The 21,306-nt window shown below is 45.4% G+C and overlaps 1 protein-coding gene across 1 annotated transcript; it reads right to left on the minus strand.

Moving 5' to 3' along the window:
• Positions 1 to 2,121: 2,121 nt before the first annotated feature.
• On the minus strand, positions 2,122 to 4,169 carry LEUTX (leucine twenty homeobox). The gene is made up of 3 exons (XM_045441372.1): positions 4,156 to 4,169; positions 3,413 to 3,713; positions 2,122 to 2,703 (listed from the first exon to the last, which is right to left on the minus strand). The coding sequence occupies exons 1-3, from the start codon at positions 4,167 to 4,169 to the stop codon at positions 2,239 to 2,241; spliced, it is 780 nt and encodes a 259-aa protein (XP_045297328.1). The 3' UTR covers positions 2,122 to 2,238.
• Between the last annotated feature and the right edge of the window lie 17,137 nt (positions 4,170 to 21,306).

A 21,306-nucleotide genomic window follows, 5' to 3' on the forward strand; every position in this document is an offset into this window, starting at 1 on the left:
AATGAGGTCTGGAAACTCCTCCACCCCCTAACCATTTTAACCGCTCTTGTGCAAGAGACTTTGGGCTTCCAGGAAGAGGTTGAGCCAAGAGACCTTTTGTCAATCTTCCTCTTAATTAATCTGCCTAATGATTGCCTGAGGCGATTGCAAGGCAGGTTTCTCATTATCATCTTTGACTCTTGGCTTTTAAAATTTCTCCAAACTAAGGTAAATAGAACAAACTTGTTTGGGGCTCTTTAATGTTGGGAGGCCAATAGGGGGTCCTTTTGGCCTGCCCGATCTTGGGTAGTACTATACTAAAATCTTTGTTTGAATTCCATCAATATCCATTTTATTCATCCCATTTCTTTTTCTTTTTTTTTTAACATTTATTTATTTTTGAGAGACAGAAAGCAAGTGGGGCAGGGGCAGAGAGAGAAGGGGACAAAGGATCTGAAGCAGGCTCCATTGCTGACAACAGAGAGCCTGATGTGGGGCTTGAACTCACGATCTGTGAGATCATGACCTGAGCCAAAGTCGGACGCTCAACCGACTAAGCCACGCAGGCGCCCCTCATCGCATTTCTTAATAAGCACCTAACCAGCAAGGATGTGGGTGTTCATGTGGTAGGTCAGGGCCAGTGTGGATGGGGCTGAAGTGTCAGCTCCTGTTCCAGGGGTTGTTGGTTTGCAAGCTACCCAGGAGCTTGCCAGATATGATTTGAAACCAGCCACCGTACAGAGGGCAAGAAGAGACAGAAGAAGCAGACTACTCCAGATTGGTAAATAGCAAGTTTAATAATGAGGGAATTTACATTGGCTGTGGGGAAAGTCAAGTGGAATGCATGTTCCAGGGACAGGGGAGGGGGTAAGGAGCCTCTGATTGTCAATGTCCAGCTCATGGGTCAACCAGCAGTCTTATCCTTTCTATAACCTCTTCCAACACGGGCTTGGGGGCACGGACTCTAGGCAACTCCATCAGCTGGGATCAGCATGGGTGAACACTGGGTGAGTCCTCAGTAGCAAAATTTGCAGGTGTCCCTGAGGGCCCCAAGGGCCACTTGAATCCTCGTGGTGAAAGCTGCTGGAGTCTCCCTACTCTCTTTTTCTTGAAGTGGGATGGGTGGAGAGGGTCGGGGGTCAGTGCATCACAGCCAAGGAGATCCCTCTTTGGCGACAAACTCTGTAGAACTGGGGATGAGATGACACAGGTAAAATGCCTCCTATGCTTTTCTATGAGGCCTCAGGTTTTATGTTCCCCTGGGTTGCTGTGCTTCTTGCTTATACTCCAGAGCTCTCTCTGAGCTATTTTCATCAGTGAGTAGTTAGTTGTTAAATCATTGTTTTGTGGAGACACAAGTGCTGCGACCTCCTAGTCCACCACCTTGCTAATGTCCCTGTGACTTTTTTAAAGAGATAAAGATGGTCCATGGGGAACAGGTGCAAGAGAGCTTCGTCTATATGGCATTGACTTTAGTTGGAGTGCTTTCGTGGAGCTAGGTCAGTTGCAACAAGCTAGCACCCAAGGAAAACTAACTGGTTTCTACTACCATTCTAAAGGCACCTATGACTGCCCTTAATACTGAAATTTGGTTGAGACGGTACTCAGAGTACAGAAGTTACACAGGCAATGATAAGAGGTAGATTGTTGGGGCTCCTGGGTATTTCAGTCGGTTAAGCGTCCGACTTCTGCTCAGGCCACGATCTCTCAGTTCACGAGTTTGAGCCCTGCATCAGGCTCTCTGTTGTCAGCAATGGAGCCTCAGGTTCCACTCAGCAATGGAGTATCAGGTTCTGTGCTGACAGCTCAGAGCCCAGAGCCTGCCTCAGATTCTGTATCTCCCTCTCTCTCTGCCCTTCCCCTGCTCATGCTCTGTCTCTCTCTCTCCCTCTCTCTCTCAGAAATAAACACTAAAAAAAATTTAAAAGGTAGATTCTTTTTTTTAAGTTGATTTATTTTGAGAAAGAGAGAGAGAGAGAGATAGCACGCACATGATAGCGCGCAGAGAGAAAGAGAGAGAGAGAGGGAGAAAGAGAATCCCAAGCTGGCTCTGTGCTGTCAGCACAGAGTCCAATGTGGGGCTCGAACTCACGATGATGACCTGAGCCAAGATCAAGAGACACTTGACTGAGCCACCCAGGCTATCCTGGATTTCTTTCTTCTCACAGAAAAAGGCAAATTCCTGGGCTCTGGTCCATTTAGACTTCGTTGACCCATGAAAGGCCTTTGGAAACGTCTCTCAGTTGGTCAGGATTTGGATCATAGATCTTTCTCAATAAGGGTGGGTATGTCAGCCATATCTCCTGAACTGGGACACCTGGGGGAGAGGTACTGATCTAGATCATCATCCCCAGGTAAGGCATATAGTTGTATAAGTTGATCTATGTCATAGGGAATGGAGGCCCAGGGAGGATCAGGGTCCCCCAGACATATCTGTTGGAGATCATGAGGTGGAGAATCCCAAGACGAATTCCACTTGGAGGGACCAGCACCTGCAGATTGCACGCTATCAGGAGACTGAGGTAGTTCATGGTCACAGGCATCCAAAATGCTGGGACGCCCGGGATGAGTGTTTGCTGAAGTTACAGGTAAGGGAGGTTGCTCCTCTTTGATTGAAATCGTCTGGTTTGATGATTTTAGTGACGAATTTGAATCAGTTTGTTGCTGCTCTTTCTTCCTTTTCACGCGCTGGTTCTTAAACCAAGTCTGGGGAGAGAGGAGGTGAGCAGGTTAATACGGGGGGGGGGGGGGGGGGGGCGGGTCTAAAGGGAAATCCTCATGTTTCTCAGGAATTAGTTTCTTTTGGCATGAGAAGGCTAGTGTCTCATCTCTTCATAGTTATCTAAACAAGGGACATTCCTTCTATCCTCTGCTGTCCTGAGTTCCAGAAGGCAAAGGGAGTGTAAGATCATGACAGAGCACTCAAACCCTAGATCAGGAGGGGTTAAGGCAAGGTGCTTCTGTCTTGGTGGATGCTCAGCATTTTCAGACAGACTTCTGAAGACCAAGAATTTGGAGTGGGAGTCTAGCTTGGGGTGTCTTCGGGATTCATTCGGGGGTTCTCATACCCCGAATACTCTGTGGCAACTTAGTTGCAAGGTATCTAAATGACCGAATGGTCTGATTAGGGAGAATCTAGACATAAACAGGAGCTGACTCCAATGGGCTTATCTGAGATCCATCGCTGTGTAGCATTATGCGTCTGGAGTCAGAAAGGTCTGGGTTCAAATTCTAGCTCTTATGTTTATAATCCTTGGAGGATTCTCTGCGAGCTTAGTGTTCCCTAATAAAATGGATGGTCATAAGAATAAAACCATAAGACATCTGTCTGCGCACATACCAGTTGTTCAATAAATAGGAATTACATGATGACTAAAGTGTATATGAAGCTCTGGGTTAGGTGTTCTGTGTAGACACACACTTAGGGACATACCTTTATCACGGATTCGTCTAGCTGAGTAGATGAAATAAGTTCCGTCATGGTAACCCAGTCTGGGTACATGGTCTCTTCGAACACTTGTTTCAGTGCTTGAAGCTGTTCTGCACTAAAGTGTGTGCGCCTCCGGCGAGCATACCTTTGCTCTTCTGCAAAAGGAATAGACACAAGGCTTTCATTAAAAAAAAAAAAAAATACATTCAAAGATAAACTTCTTACCTGAGCCTGACCCGAGAGCCAAGAGCTTGGTCTTAAAAGTTGACTCAAATGGATAAAGAAGATGTGGTTTATATATCCTCTGAAATACTACTTGGCAATGAGAAAGAATGAAATCTGGCCATTTGTAGCAACGGGGATGGAACGGGAGAGTGTTATGCTAAGTGAAATAAGTCAGGCAGAGAAAGACAGATACCAGATGTTTTCACTCATATGTGGATCCTGGGAAACTTAACAGAAGACCATGGGGGAAGGGAAGGGGGGAAAAAAAGACACAAACAAAGAGGGAGGGAGGAAAACCATAAGAGACTCTTAAATACAGAGAACAAACTGAGGGTTGATGGGGAACAGGGGGAGAGGGGAAAGCGGGTGATGGGCATTGAAGAGGGCACCTGTTGGGATGAGCACTGGGTGTTATATGGAAACCAATTTGACAATAAATTTCATTTAAAAAATTCAAGAGGTAAAAATATAGGGAAAACTCCAATTAATTAATTAATTAATTAAAAGTTGACTCATGGAACCCACTCTTCACCATCTTGCTGGGATTGCTCTGCACCACTGAAATTCTGTTTCCCCTATGCGAAAATGGTTCAAGCCTGGTTTAAGAGCAAGTAACTGTCCTAACTGTCCACTTGTTCTAGAGGAATATTCTAGTTCTGGAAAGCAGTGTGGAGGTTCCCCCCAAAATTAAAAATAGAACTACCCTACAAGCCAGCAATTGTACTACTAGGTATTTACCCAAGGGATACAGGTGTGCTGTTTCGAAGGGACACATGCACCCCCATGTTTATAGCAGCACTATCAACAATAGCCAAAGTATGGAAAGAGCTCAAATGTCCATCTAAGGATGAATGGATGAAGGAGATGTGGTATATATACACAATGGAGTATTACTCGGGAATCAAAAAGAATGAAATCTTGCCCTTTGCAACTGCGTGGATGGAACTAGAGGCTGTTATGCTAAGTGAAATTAGTCAGTCGGAGAAAGACAAATATCCTATGACTTTACTCATACGAGGAATTTAAGATACAAAACAGATGAACATATGGAAGGGAAGCAAAAATAATATAAAAACAAGGAGGGGGACAAAACATAAGAGACTCTTAAACATAGAGAACAAACAGAGGGTTGCTGGAGGGGTTGTGGGAGGGGAGATGGTCTAAATGGGTAAAGGGCATTAAGGAATCTACTCCTGAAATCATTGTTGCACCATATGCTAACTAGCTTGGATGTAAATCAAACAATAAATAACAATGAATAAATAAAAACAATAAATAAATTAAAATGAATAAATAAATAAACCTACGCTAAAAAAAAAAAAAAAAAAAAAGAATATACTAGAAACTCATAGCCAAATGGATCAGTTGGTTGAGCTTCGGCTCAACTTTGGCTCAGGTCATGATCTCACAGTTTGTGAGTTCAAGCCCTGCGTCAGGCTCTGTGCTGACAGCTCAGAGCCTGGAGCCTGTTTCTGATTCTGTCTCCTTCTGTCTCTGCCCCTCCCCACTTGTGCTCTGTCTCTCTGTCTCTCAAAAATAAATAAATGTAAAAAAATAAAAAGAAAAGATATCTGTGAGGACAGTTGGAATAACATAGGGTAGTGACATGATTATCAACGTTAGATTCATTTGAGTTCATATGATTCATAGAGTATTTGAGACTCTGTTGCCCTAATCAGCCATAGACTCAGGGTCACTGCCATCTACACTGGTCGGCATGTGAGATCTTGAAGCTGATTTGGCCATTTATCAATGAGGTCAGTGAGAGGAGCAGGTATGGAGCTTAGTGACCTGAGAATGAATGTTGATTCTCCCATTTATTAGCTCTCTCTGGGAGTATCACTACACTTATATTATTTGCCCCTTTTCTCTACCAGTAAAATGGTCCCATAGTTCACTTGCTTTGGGGAAGAACTGAGTATCCAGAAAGCAAGTCTGTTAATTACAGCCTCTGTGTATAATAGGTGCAGAGTAGGAGTTGTTTTATTGTTCAAAATATAAATGTAAAACCATGGCATCTAGCAATATTCGATCCATTTTCCATAGGAGATTCTGTTTATGTAGGGGGCCCTTATTCTTCATATATATATATATATATATATATACACACATATATATATATCTTCATACATAAAAAAAATTAATAAAATAGAGCAAAGAGTCTCAATTTCACTAGGTAATAAACAAATGGAATATGGATCAAATATTAAGTACTATCTTGTTTCCACTGCTGAAAATAGGACAGTGGGGGTGTACCTGGGTGGCTCAGTTGGTTAAGCATCCAACTTCGGCTCAAGTCATCATCTCACATTTCGTGAGTTTGAGCCCCACGTCAGGCTCTGTGCAGACAGCTCATTGCCTGGGGCCTCCTTCGGATTCTCTGTCTCCCTCTCTCTCTGCCCCTGCCCCCCTTGTGCTCTATCTCTGTCTCTCTCTCTCAAAAATAAACACTTAAAAAAAATTTTTTTTAAAAGAACATGGAAAAACAAAAACTCATGGTACACAGTAATGGTGGAGTCCAGTTACAAAATGTGTTCCAATGCTTCCTGTTGGTATAACCCAGTGGTTCCCAAAACTGACCACTTGGTGTTGGCAAGATGCTACCACAAAGTCTCACCATCTTGCCTCGGCCTGTCCACAGCCCAACTGCTCAACCTCTAGCACTGCAAGCATTTGTTGCCCTTGCCCCAGCTTACCTGCCATAATATCCTTTTGAAATGCAAGGACTCCGTCTGTCGTGTGTTTGCTGAACTCCTGAATTCAGTCTATGTATCTGCTGGGTTTGAGGACTCCCATTTATAGTCCCTGCCCTACCCCGCCCTAATGTCACACCCTCTGGTAATCCATTCAACACGTGCTCCTTGAGAACCTGTTCTGTGACCCATGCTGTGCAGGGCCCTGGGATAAAGCGGTGATTCCAGACTTCATCTCTGACCTCAAATGGTGGAGGAAAACAAATGGAAGTCAAAATGGATAAAATGTTCAAAAATTTCACTCTGGGAAAAAGAGAAAACACGCAGGATACAGAGAGAAACAGTAAACTGGGAAGGCAATTGAATCCAGAAGTTGAAGGATGGGCTCTGTGCGTTGGGCAGCTACTGGTGAGACCTCGCAGGGTGGGGATGAGGTTCCAGGGATGGGAGGTGCATGGGGAAGCCCCTCAAACAAAGCAGCAGCAGGCAAGGGTCAAGATCTTGGCAGAGCCTAAATGGTAGACATTCTTGTAACTTCTGTTAGAGTTTGGATTTGGGATGGTTGAAAGCCCAGGGAGAATTCTGAGCAAGGGAACTTAACCGATACATTGCATTTTTAAAAAACTTATGCCTCCTGGGGTGCCTAGGTGGCTCAGTTGGCTAAGCATCTGACTCTTGATTTGGGCTCAGGTCATAATCTCACAGTCCATGGGTTTGAGCCCCGCATCCATCAGTGCAGTGGAAGCTGTTACCGCAGAGCCTGCTTGGGATTCTCTCTCCCCTGCCCCACCCTCTCTCTCTGCCCCTCCCTGATCTCTATCTCTCTCTAAAAACAATAAACTTTAAAAATATCATGCCTCCCTCTTGCCTCTTACCTTCCCTTTCCCTGTTTCTCGGTTCTGCATTTTGTTCACCTCTCAGGTGACCTATTTGCTCGCTTATTTATTCCTCCCCATGGTGTTCTTCTCCAAGACAGGCCATTTTCATAGGGGGGTCTCACTTGATAGGAGAATTGGCTCTAGTTCCTAGTCATCCGCCCTGGAGGCCCCGCACCCGTTGTGGACCCAACAGCTCTGAAGTGGAGCTGGGACTCTGGCCCTGGCCCATCTCACCTGCCCCCCACTCCACCCTCATCCCTCATCTCCACATGCTCATCAGCCTGGCTTGGAGAGGTCTTGAAAGAGCCCAAGAACACTGACTCTGGAAACATTGTCAGTAGCCCAAAACGATTGAAGCACCCAACTGTGTCTCATACAAGAAGAAAATTCAGGGAACCTTTTTGAAGTGATCAATGGTAGAAACACCTTCCAAATATCTATTCAAAAGGGTAAAAGCAGGCCTTGAATTTTCCATGTAAATTTTAGAATTGATCCCCAGAATCTCCTTGAGAAGCCAATGAGGATAAAAGAGCATGGTGTATTCAAAGGGTATGAATGTCAAAATAGCAGAGGATTTTGCAGGTATTTATGTTTAAAAACAGGGGTGCATAGACAGCTCGGTCAGTTGGGCATCCAACTTCAGCTCAGGTCATGATCTTGAGGTCCACAAGTTTGAGCCCCGCATTGGGCTCTGTGCTGCCAGCTCAGAGCCTGGAGCCCGCTTCGGATTCTGTGTCTCCCTCTCTCTCCCCCTTCCTGTCTTTCTCTCTCTCTCAAAAATAAATAAACATTAAACATTAAAAATAAATAAATAGTAAAAACAGGGGCGCCTGGGTGACTCAGTTGGTTAGGCGTCCAACTCTTGATTTTGGCTCAGGTCATGGTCTCACAGTTTGTGAGTTGAAGCCCCATATCAGGCTCCATGCTGACAGCGCAGAGCCTGCTTGGATCCTATCTCTCTGACCCTCCTGTGCTCTCTCTCTCTCTCTCTGTCTCAAAATAAGTAAAATAAGCTTTCAAAAAATAAAAAATAAAATCCTGCGCCTTCTTTATTTGTTTACCTAATAGTTATTCAAGTGACTACTCTGCCATGTCTTGTTCTCGTGAATAGAAAAATCAGGATTTGGAGAAATAGAGCTTGTCCTGCCCTCAAAGCACTGGCACCCTAGGGAGGGAAGCAGAAAATAAATGAGCAAACAAACCAATAAATAGTTTCTGGTCGTGATAGGTACTGGTATTATGGAGGCCACCAGCGGCACTGGTTAGAGCACATTAGATTGGCGACCCAAGCAAGACAGCTCTGATGAAGTGTCTTTTTTACTGAAGGATAAGGAAGAGCATTCTAAGCAAATGGAACAGCAAACTCGAAGGCTCAGACACATGGAAAACCTGTTGATGTCTGGGGGGGGAGGGCAGAAGGGCGCTGTGGAGACAGGGGTCATGGGAGAAGATGAAGCTGGAGAGGCAGACCAAGGCCAGGTCACGGTGAAGGAGTTTGGACTTTATTCCGGGAAGTAGAACACCATTTAAGGGGCCTCTGGAGATCGAGAAGACACCAGTCCATGCTCTTACCATGAGGTACTTGAGAAGTGAGAGACAAAGTAACCTCAATTTGACAGGGCTACACAGGTGCCAGGGGTTCACCTGATAGGCTGGGTCCAGTTGGGGCTGGAAAGAGTTTGAAGTTCACGTCCCTCCCTCAAGATGTTCTCTTCGTGTTCCATCTGCTTTGAGCATCAGCTTCCCTGGCCCCGTTCACTACTTTCTCATAAATCCCTCTCTGACCCCCTGGGCCAGGTCAGGACCTCTGTTTTATGCTGCCAACATTCTTGTTCTTCATTATAAACTTGATGGGTTGATTTGCATGGGTTCTGATAACTCCTTCTCTCCCCAGAGATCCTCAAAGCCCTGCAGAGGACCCAGCCCATGGTCAGCCCGAAGTCAGGCACTTAACAGACTAAGCCACCCAGGTGCCTCTAATTTAATTTTTAAATTTTATTTATTTAAGTAATCCCTACACCCAATATAGGGCTTGAACTCACAACCCGAAGATCAAGAGTTGCAGCTCTTCTGACTAAGCCAGCCAGGTGCCCCTAGATTTAATTTCATTTAAAAATTTTTTTATTTTATTTTTGAGAGAGAGAGAGAGAGACAGTGAGAGCAGGGAGGGGCAGAGAGAGAGAGATGGAGACAGAATCCAAAGCAGGCTCCAGGCTCTGACCTGTCAGCACAGAGCCTGACATGGGCCTCAAACTCACGAACTGTGAGATCATGACCTAAGCCAAAGTCAGACACCCAACCGACTGAGCCACCCAGGCACCCCTAGATTTAATTTAATTTTTAATGTTTTCTGAAATTGTGTTCTTTCCATAATTTGGAGAGAATTTGGTTTAATAGAGGTCATTTATAATCCTGTAAAAATTACAGATGAGTCACACCACGGGAGAGGATAGCTAGATCTTCACCCATCATATTTACTCTTTTCCAAGCATGTAGAAAAAATACATGGGCATGGGGGACTCGTGGCTGGCTCAGTCAGTAAAGCCTGCAACTCTTGATCTTGGGGTTGTGAGTTCAAGCCCTGTTGGGTATAGGGATTACTTAAAAGATAAAATCTGTGGGGAATTAAGCTTAGGAATTCCCTGAGCCTGCACTGATGGGTTAACAAGGCATAAAGAATCACAAAGCCATAGAATGCTCATACCCAAGTTTGGGTAAACAAGTATAGATAAATAGGTGGGGGGAGGGGGGGGAGGGCAAAGGCCCCCAAGATGGAGGGGTACAAAGGCCTCCAGGATAGAGAGGGTGGGGCAAAGGCCCCAGCACAAAGGTATATGAGGTAAATAAGATTAGGTATTCAGGGCACATACACCCCCCAATTTAGTACTATAGTAGAAAGCTGTTTTCACAGGAAGGAAGGACCAAATTAGATAAACAGGCAAATAGGTCTATAGACCAATTCGGGTGAAGCTGCCCAGAGTGGAGCTAATTAGCAAAAGAAAGGTGCGTTGTTAATCCTGAGGTTACATGCTCTGTCTTATCCCCTAGGCTGGCTAAGATAAACAGACATGGCCATTAACATCCATCTACCCAATGCCAGGATTTTGGTTTATATTGACCCAAACCCCTAACACCATATATCTTCAAACCCCCTTTCCCTCATGCCCATGAGTTCATGTTCACAGACTCATTGTCTCTTTGTGCACGTCCATCACGTTTGTAAGCCTTCTGATCGTAATAAATACAGAGCAAGGATCCTTATTCGGGGCTCTTATCTTTTCCCGGACATTAGCCATCTCTCACATTTTAATCCTGCGTCTGCTTTTTTGCTGGACAAGAAAGAACTTTAGACCCAGAGTCTATGACAAAAATCTTGAAAGAAAGAAAGAAAGAAAGAAAGAAAGAAAGAAAGAAAGAAAGAAAGGACACATGGGGATACTGATCTATACCTTTCCTTTTTTGTGATATCTTTATCTGGCTTTGGTAGCAGGGTCATGGCCTAAAAAAAATGTTTTGTAGAATTCAGCAACAAAGCCATCTGGTCTAGGGTTTTTCCTTGTTGGGAGATGACTGATTCAATCTCTTTACTTTTATGGGTTTATTCATATTTTATATTTCTTCTTGAGCCTGTTTTGGTAATTTGTACATTTCTAGGAATTATACATTTCCCCTGGCTTATCTAATATAGCCATATAATTGTTTATAATATTCTGGTATAACCTTACTTATTTTGTTAAAGCTGGTATTAATGTCACCATTTTTATTTCTGATCTTAGAAATTTGAGTCTTTATTCAAAGTCGGTCCAGCCAACAGTTGGTCACTTTTGTCAATTTTTTAAAAATGTTTACTTATTTTTGAGAGAGAGAGAGAGAGAGTGCATTCAGGGGGAGGAGCAGAGAGAGAGGGGGACAGAGGATCCTAAATAGGTTCCACGCTGACAGCTGCAAACCCAATGTGGGGCTGGAACTCACAAACCGTGAGATCATGACCTGAGCTGAAGTAAGACGCTCAACTGCCTGAGCCACACAGGTGCCCCTGTCAATCTTATTAAAGAACGAACTTTTGGTTTCATTGACGCTATTCTTTTTTGTTGTCTCTATTTCATTGATCTCTGCTCTAATCTTGTCTCCTTCCTTCTGCTAGCTTTGGGTTTAGTGTGCTCTTCTTTTTCTATTTCCCCTTAGCATAAAGCAAGGTTATTGATTTGAGTCAATAAACACAGATAAGAATGCTTAGGGGGCATCTGGGTGGCTCACTCGGTTGAGCGTTCAACTTTGGCTCAGGTCACAATCTTGAGGGTTGGTGAGTTCGAGCCCCGCATCGAGCCCTCTGATGTCAGGGCGGAGTCCGCTTCAGATCCTCTGTCCTCTTCGCTCTCTGTTCCTCTAGCGCTCGTGCTCTCTCTCAAAACTAAACATTAAAAAAAAAAAAATTCTTACTAATGTGATGCTGTCATGGGTTTTCACTACCCCACTTACCACTAGCAAGGGTCTTTATTGAGACCAGAGCAATAAAATTTCCCATAATAAGGGTCTAGCTGCCTTTTAGGATCTTTCCAGCATCCGCTTGGTTTCCACCCTTCCCTCTTAGCTGTGCAGTGTTTCTTCATACTCTCTGCCTAGGAAAGAAAAGAAAGTATTTTTTCATCTTCTCTCATCCCTCATGTTAAGAAGCCACCCTCTTGGGGTGCCTGGGTGGCTCAGTCTGTTAAGCATGTCAGCTAAGTCTGTCAGCTCAGGTCATGATCTCACAGTTTGTGGGTTCGAGCCCCACATAGGGCTCTGCACTGACAGCTTGGAGCCTGCCTGGGATTCTCTCTCTCCCTCTCTCTCTGCCCCTCCCCCACATGTTCTCTCTCTCTCTCTCTCTCAAAAATAAATAAATAAACTTAAAAAAAAAAAAAAGCCACCCTCTTGGCATTAATTTCCCTGCAGTGAGGGTTTGCGAGTGTATGGGTGCTGAGAGGGCTTCGCAGGGGTGTTGGGCCAAAAGTCAAAGACGCCCAGTGGCAGGCAGAGAAAGGTCCTGAGGAAAGGGCTGTCGGCTCACACCCACGTGAAGCCAGCAGGAAATCTGTGCGGCCCTGGTCGCCTCAGTAAAGCAGTAACAGTGCTGTAAAGGTGAGCCCAAGGTTATAACGGGATGCAGATAAAGCCTGATATACTGGCTTCCTTTCAGTTCCTAGTCACACCAAGCTCATTCCTGTGCTTGGAGCCTTTCACATGACAACTGTCCTGGAAACTTCCCAAAATGACATTAACAAGGCAGGGAGAATGTTCTAGATTAAAAGAGACTAAAGAGAGCAACCTTACGGAATGCCCGGCACTTGATTGGATTCTGGGTTTTCAAACTGCTATAAAAGGGGGCTCCTGGGTGGCTCAGTTAAGCATCTGACTCCGGGTTTCAGCTCAGGTCATGATCTCATGCTTCGTGGAATCCAGCCCCGAATAGGCTCCATGTGCCGACAGCGTGGAGCCTGGTTGGGATTCCCTCTCTCTCCCTTGATCTCTGCCACTCCCCTGCTCATGTTCAAGCACTCGCTCCCTCGCTCTCTCTCTCTCCCTTAAAATAAATAAACTTTAAAATTTTTTTAAAAATAAAACTGCTATAAAGGAAATGCTTTTGGATGATTGGAGACATTAAAAAAAAATTTTTTTTAATGTTTATTTATTTTTAACAGAGAGAGACAGAGCACGAGTGGGGGAGGGGCAGAGAGAGAGGGAGACACAGAATCCGAAGCAGGCTCCAGGCTTCTAGCTGTCAGCACAGAGCCCAACGAGGGGCTCAAACTCACAGACCTCGAGGTCATGACCTGAGCCAAAGTCGGAAGCTCAACCAACCGAGCCACCCAGGTGCTGACAATTGGAGACATTTAAATGCAGACTGTGTATTTGTCTCTAATTCTTTAGCAGCCTCAGAGCAGAAGGGCTACGGAAGAGACAACAATGGGAGCTTAGTGCCCGCCAAGGGGAGGGGATCTGGTTAACACCTTCAGCTAAAGTCGGAGCCCCAGAGGGATACACCCTAGGGGAAGGGGTGTACCAATCAGCTCTCAGAGCAACCAAAGACTGAGCCTGATCAGCGCAGACACTATTTGGATTAAAAGAATCTGCCTCCCCCACCCCCACCCCCCCATTCTCACTGTGTGAGAACCTGATCCACTTGAGACAAAGATAATACCTTTTCAAGTTGGAACTATGCCTGCAGCTCCGTGACAAGAGTTAACACCCATTGGGTATTTACTTCATGCCAGATATGGTTCTAAGGTGCTTTCGTATATTATTTCCTTTAATCTACACAGAAACCCTGTAATGCAGGTCTGGCACTGGTTTTACAGATGACAACCATAAGGGACAGGCGTCTCAAGGAACTGGTTCCTACCCCTGAGCTAACAAGTGGCATAATCAGGTTCTGAATCCAGCCCATCCGGGTCCAATATTTCCCGCCTTAATTGCAATGGTATTCATTGTTATCAGCCTGTCATCTGATCTTGAGGCTTGTGCATCTCGACTTCTGATCTCATCGTGACTATCTCAAAGGGTCACTAAATCTCCAAAGTCAAAGTCCCGCTTGCTCGGGGAACCAGGCCCCTTCCCTCCAGGTAGGTCAGGCCTGGCCTTTTCCCCATCTCTGTCAGATCCTAGACCCAGTTCTCAACGTCTCCCAGTGGTGGGAGCCAGGACTTAGTGCCCTGCCCCCCAACACCCCATTCTCCAGGATGTAGTAAGAGGTTTTCTTTCAAATGCGCATCGAAGCATGTCACACCCTCTCATCACATGCCAGTGTGATATTTCCTTGCTTTATCAGCTCAGAGGGCCTAAAAGTAGCAACACTCCAGTAGTAAGGGTCACACCCACCACCCAGATCAGACACAAGGAGTGAGTGACAGGGTCACATCTTAAAAGACATTTTTAACAATATCCTTACATAGTACTTACTACATGGCCAAAATCCTTTCCCAATTTCAGACAGCTAAACCAAAGATGTCAGGTATCTGTCAACTGCCGCAGAATTATAATGGTGGCTGTGGGGGGCGGGGAGGGGGGAGGGAGGGAGGGTTACTTTGTAATTTGAGGAACGTCAGGTGAAAAGTTGCCCTCAAAGAATGCCTTTTCCTTCCCGTAGGCAAAGATTTATTTGCGAGACTTTTCCAGTTTCTGTGGGCAGACACAAGTTTGGAAATGAATTGTCAGGGTTTTAGACCAAGGAGAATAGCATTTGTTAGAACAAACGCAATTCATACACATGGATAACAGTGACCAGACTCCTTGTCTTGCTGTTGTTCGAGATAACAAAATAGCAAAGCGTTCCAAAATGTATTGGCTTCAAACAGTAATTTATGATTCCTTCGTCCAGTTTTGCAGGTGTAATACAGCCATGGGTCGTGCACCGTGTGGTTTTTATCAGATCACAGTGGGGACTCAAGTTTTCGGAAGGATACACCAGGCTGGGCTTCCACATGGATGTGTCTGCTCACGTCTCACACTTCACTTGGTATGGCTAGAACACGGCTGTCTTAGACTTCCTCAAATCCCAAGGATCTCGTGGTTTCTGGACTTAATGGTGACTGGCTTCTACCATAGTGAGCCTATATGCTATCCAGTCTCCTCCATTTCTTGCTTCTTCCAGTTGACTAACCCCCACAGGGAAGTGGGGTTAACACAACTGAAACGTCTGGGTTTTTGGGTTTGTTTTGAATGGTGCTTTTGTGAATGATCACAGCTTCTTTCTTGAAGCTTGAAACACCTGGAAATAAAGGAACAGTATATTCCGCAGGGGTTCCCAGTAATACAGTGCCACCATTGACAGAGTACAGCAATCCAGGCACATTAGTTGCTAAACATCTTCATATTTTCCCAGGACACAAATACAGAGAGAAATGGACAAATCCACCAACACTGTGAACAATTTTAACACATCTCTCTTATAAATTGATAGCTCAAACATGTAAAAATATAAAATGATTAAGCAAAACAATTAAGGAAATTGGCCTAAGAAAGTTACGCAGAATACTGTTCTATCCAACCAGTCTACAGAGAGAAGATAGAATATGTATTATTTTCAGACGTACACAGAATAGTCACAAAAATTGGCCATATGCTATATGCTATATAGCATATGCTATATGCTATATGCTATAAAGCATATATATGCTTTGCTATATGCTATAAAGCATATATACGATATATGCTATATGCTATAAAGCATATATCAACAAATTTCAAAGTAACAAAATGATTTAGAGTCTAAATTTTTTTTTTTTAATATTTATTTATTTATTTATTTATGAGAGAGAGAGAGAACACAAGTGTGGCAGGGGCAAAGAGAGAGGGAGACACAGGATCTGAAGCAGGCTCCAGGCTCTGTGCTGTCAGCAGAAAGCCCGACGCGGGGCTCAAACTCACCATCTCAAGAACTAGGAGATCGTGATCTGAGCCAAAGTCGGACGCTTAACCAACTGAGCCACCCAGGCGCCCCTAGAGTCTAAATTTTTAGAGCATACTCTCTCCCCCCAAATGTACAAATAATGCATGAGTTAGGGAAGAAACATACATTGAAATTAGAAAATAGTTTTAATCAAACTACAAAAATTCTACATATCAAAACTTGTGGGGTGCCAAAAAAGGATTCGTGTATAGGATATGTTTTTATAACTCCTACAAATCAATAATCAAGTCAGACGACCCCATAAAAATTGAGAAAAGACTTAAGCAAACATTTCACAAAAAAGTATATCAAAAAACACTGTTCAACCTTAGTAATCCTTGAAATAGAAGTTAAAACGCAGCGACATAATATTACACCCCACAACTAGAAAAAAATTAAACTCAGGAAACAAATTGTTGGCACGTGAAGAAATGAAACACTCTAGAGGGGGTGTAAGTTGATACAACTACTTTAGAAAACTTTGACATTAGCTAGTAAAGTTGAAGATATGTATTCCTTTTGACCCCCAAATTCCATCCTTAGATATATATCCCTAGGGAATTTTTTAACATGTTCATACAAATGTCATTCATAATGGCCCCAAACTAGAAATAACCCAAATATCAAAAATAAGTGTCACTCCCCATTGCCTCCCACTTACTGACCTTCCCAAGCAAACTACACCCTGAATTTATCAGGATATTTTTATTTAGAGTGTTCCTACCTATGTCTGCAAAACAATGATAAAGAAAATTATAAAACTCATGTAATAGAAGACCTGAATAAGTGGACACACATAGCACATTAGGGGAGGAGAAGAATCCGTTTTAAAGATGCCAGTTCTCCCCCTAAATTCATCCAAGAATATGCATTTCTAAGCAAAATCCCAATAGGATTTTTATGGAAATTCTCAAACTGACTCAAAAATTCACACACAGTATGAAAGGCCAGGAACAGTTAAGACCATCTGGAAGAAGAACGAGGGAAAAGGACTCAGCCTTCTCAGATGTCAACAAAGCATATGTGTAAAAGTGCCTGATATAATTATAGTAGGATCATTTGCATTGGGGTAGATAAGCAAATACATTAATACAAGAGAACACAGGGTCCGAAACAGACCAAGCAGAGGGGTGGCATTACAAATGGGCCTGGAAGACAGATCCCCTAGAAGCAGCTGGGGCTGGAACTTTGCGGGGGTGGGGTTACAACAGGAGGGTAGGCAGAGAAGTCTGCTAGAGATTTAGAGTTAAGAGGGAGGGCAAGGGAAGGAGGAGATAGATAAAAGAAAGGAGGGAGGCTGGGAGAAGGAGAGAGGATGAACAGAGGGGCAGAGAGGAAGAGGAGGAGATGGAGGAGGTTGGAGGAGGGGATGCTAGGGGAGGAGAGGAAGGATCAGGGAAAGAGGGTGGAAGGGAAGGAGGGAAGGGAAAGAGAAAAGCAGGAGGAGAACAGGAAAAAGGGGAGAGCATGTCACACAACAGTAGCCGTGGAGGGACACTTTTAGGTTTCCAGCATGGAAAGTTACAGAGCTTTCTAAACCAAGCTAGGGACTGAGATCCGATCGTGTAGGTGTGTCTTACAAAGAATTAACTTGGCTAGGTTTTAAAATACGAAGCGACTTTTGTCCTTCCTTGGGGGCTGGGGACAACTAGAGCCTGGCCGGAATGTTGTCCACGTGCGGATTCGTCTCTCAGGCATGGTCTCCACGAGGGCGCAAGGGTTAAACACGCACGCGCGCGCAGGCGCACAGGCACGCGCTAACGTGTTCCCACGCACCATGGCGCCGTGGCGTTTTTCTGGTCTTCTCGGGAGCTGCCCAGCGGACCCAGCGGCCTGAGGTGCCCCAGCTGCCCGCGGACAACAGTGTCCCGCGGACAAATGCAGCAAATGACGACCGCGACGTCCTGCAGGCAGAGGTCCGGATCTGGCTCTGCTGCACTCTCGGGAGACCCCCAGGCAAGCGCAGCCTCTGGGGGAAAGACGCCCAACACCCGCGGCAACCAGTTAAGAGGGTTTGACCAACCCCGCTGAGTGTTCCTGGGTGTGTGCAGAGAAAGGAAGCAGCCCAGGATGCCAGCTGGCGAACGCGTTTTCCCAGCATCTATCTGGATTATTTTACATTTATCGAAGGTCTCTTTGCGTCTGTGGCTTAGTTTCTGGCTGCAGAACTCGGCTGGTGATAGGCTCAAAGATAGGGAATAGTCACATGCGAGGCCCTTTACATCACCAGGGAAGGAAGCTACCTTCCGGGAACCGTGCCATTTTCTTTTAGATTCAAGACCATCTCTCTCTCCTTTTTTAAATGTTTGTTTATTTTTGAGAGAAAGACAGAGCGTGAGTGGGGGAGGGGCAGAGGGAGAGGGAGACAGAATCCGAAGCAGGCTCCAGGCTCCGAGCTGTCAGCACAGAGCCCCACGCGGGGCTTGACCCCACAGACTGCAGATCATGACCCCAGCCGAAGTGGGTCGCCCAACCCACTGAGCCACCCAGGTACCCCTGGCTTTTGCCAGGGGCTCCTGGCGGGCTCAGTCAGTAGAGCACCCAACTCTTGATCTTGGGGTCATGAGTTCAAGCCCCATGTTGGAGATAGAACTTACTTGAAAAAGAAAAAGAAAAAGATAGTTGCTTGCCAGTCCTACAACTAGAACGTTTTTATTGGGCGGGTGGGGGGCGGGGGATATTTTCGATTAAGGGAGAACAATTTTTACACAACTGAAGAAGAGTAGCATCAGAAACGACAGAAAACAGTGGAATGCTCGTGGGTCTTTTGAAGCCTGTTTTCAGAAAAATCCTGAGTGATGCAGATTCTTTGCATTGCAGGAAGTATCTTTCCTGTTTGCCTCCCTGCAAAGCAGCTTGGCTTTGTGAGAATAAAACTTGACTCAACAACTTGCCATGTGATATTAACCAAGATGAGGAAAGAAGTGACTACAAGCCCCAACTTTCTAAACTTTTATCTGGAAAATGAGGACTGGAAGACTTTTGAGAAACCTCCGAAATTTCAGAATTTGTAATCTCTTCGTGTCATAGTCAACAAAGACAATTGCTTAGTGGAAGATTAATTTGATGTTTTCAAGGTATTTAAGACGACAGGTAAAATAAAAGTACAACAAAGCATGTATCACATATATTATGTGTTAGTGTTTTCAGGAACATGAAATATGGGAAGGACGTGTTTTTGTTTAACTTTTTTTTTTAAAAGATTTTATTTTTGGCGGGTGCCTGGGTGGCTCAGTGGGTTGAGTGTCTGACTTCAGCTCAGGTCATGATGTCACCGTTCGTGAGTTCGAGCCCCGCGTCAGGCTCTGTGCTGACGGCTCAGAGCCTGGACCCTGCTTTGGATTCTGTGTCTCCCTCTCTCTTTGCCCTTCCCCCACTCACGCTCTGTCTCTCTCTCTCTCTCTCTCTCTCTCTCTCTCTCTGTCTCTCTCAAAAATCAATAAAGGGGCGCCTGGGTGGCGCAGTCGGTTAAGCGTCCGACTTCAGCCAGGTCACGATCTCGTGGTCCGTGAGTTCGGGCCCCGCGTCGGGCTCTGGGCTGATGGCTCAGAGCCTGGAGCCTGTTTCCGATTCTGTGTCTCCCTCTCTCTCTGCCCCTCCCCCGTTCATGCTGTGTCTCTCTCTGTCCCAAAAATAAATAAACGTTGAAAAAAAAAATTAAAAAAAAATCAATAAACGTTAAAAAAAATTTTAAGAAAAAATTAATGTTCCATTAATTAATTAATTAATTAATTAATCAATTAATGTTCCATTAATTTTTTTATGCTCTGAAACAGCTTAAAATGCATTGGGGAGGCAAGTTATATTATGGATCCCAAGAGAGGAATAGACTTGCCATCCACTGACCTCAGGCTTGGCCAGTTTGACTTAATTTGACCAGTGAAGTGTGAGCACTAATGATGAATGTCACTTCTGAACAGAAGTTTGGGGGCACCTGGGTGGCTCAGTCAGTTGAGCGACCGACTTCGGCTCAGGTCGTGACCTCGAGGTTCGTGGGTTTGAGCCCCGCATCGGGCTCTGTGCTGACAGCTCGGAGCCACAGCGGGCCCAGGGCAAGTGGGCCCTAAACTTCCTAAACCGGCCTAAACGATTGAGCTTGTGGTGATGTATATTATCAGCAAAAGCTGATGGACGGAGAGAGACAAAGTCCTTTTTGGGGGACTTAGTAGGATTTCCCTTTGGAACCATTTGGAATGGTTCTTTTGGAAGGTGAGCTCTTTGCTTCGGGAAAAATATTTACACGCCGATTGAGAACATCGCACTGTCTGAATTGTTTATCTCGAACTTACTCGTTCCATGCCTGTCTCACAGCCTTAGGGTAGCAGCAGGCTTTGCTAACCTAGCTGAATCATCAGGTAATGTGTAGATCTTTTTTTTTTTTAATGTTTATTTATTTTTGAGACAGAGAGAGACAGAGTGCAAGTGGGGGAGGGGCAGAGAGAGAGGGAGACACAGAATCTGAAACACGCTCCAGGCTCCGAGCTGTCAGCTCAGAGCCCGACGCGGGGCTCGAACCCATGAACCGTGAGATCATGACCCAAGCTGAAGTCGGACGCTCAACCGACTGAGCCACCCAGGCGCCCCAGCCTATTTTTTTTTTTTTAATGGGTAATGTGTAGATCTTAACGTTACATGCATTTTTAAAATGTATTTATTTTGAGAGTGAGAGAGAGAGAGAACGAGTTGCAGAGGGGCAGAGAGAGAGGGAGAGAGAGAATCCTAAGCAAGCTCCAAGCTGTCAGAGCAGAGCCCGACTCGGGGCTTAAACTCGTGAACCTTTAGATCATGACCTGAGCTGAAATCAAGGGTTGGACCCTCAACCGGCCGAACCACCCGGGTGCCCCTGCGTTAAAAGCATTTGAACAGTCGCTCCCGTAAGTTCAATTTGCACTTCACCGTTTCCTGCTCCGACAGTGCAGGTGGACATCTAAAGGTTCGTGGCGTTTCCTTGAATTTCCTCAGATTTCAGAAACCTGCCGGGAATCTTCCTTCACCAGGGCTGCCGAGGGACCCCATGGGCCACGTGTACTGGAGAGGCGTATCTGCCCCCTAGTGAGGGGGCCAAGCTGGAGAAGGAGGTCCTGGCTGCCCAACAACAAGGATGGTGAGAATTTGATGCCCCCGGGTCGTCCACAGCTTAGTCACTCCCTGGGTCACGTGAATTGCTTGCTCAGGAGGGACTAGAAGTGAATGTGAAGTCGTCCCGGGTCTGTCTGACTGCTCTCTGCACTGTCCTCTGTAGCATGCCGTCCTCGGGTAGCGTCAGCCCTCGAGAGGACAAAGCAGTCAAGTCAAGGGCACAGAGTAGAGCAGAGCGGTCAAGGGCACGGCCTCTAGAGTCCGATTGCGTGGGCTCACACCCCGATGCTGACATTGGCAAAAGCATGAGCCTGGCCATATTTCTGGCCCCTTGGGTGCCTCACAGGTGTATCCTAAACCCTCTCTCCATTTTTTTTTTCTCTCCTCTGCTTTATCACCGATGCAGGATTAGATGGGGGCTGGCAGGGGGTGGGGGTGGCGGGTACAGGCCTTTGAGAGCCGTGAGAGAAGGAACGAAAGAACCCGGGGCTCCTAGACTCACACACGGGTTCAGGGAATTCATGCCAACGGGAAGGTTATCAGCTCCCCTGGTGGTGATGGTGACCGTCCACTCACATCTGAGCTCCGGGCTCA

This window comes from Leopardus geoffroyi, chromosome E2 (genome assembly GCF_018350155.1).
Source record: "Leopardus geoffroyi isolate Oge1 chromosome E2, O.geoffroyi_Oge1_pat1.0, whole genome shotgun sequence".
Classification (NCBI taxonomy): domain Eukaryota; kingdom Metazoa; phylum Chordata; class Mammalia; order Carnivora; family Felidae; genus Leopardus; species Leopardus geoffroyi.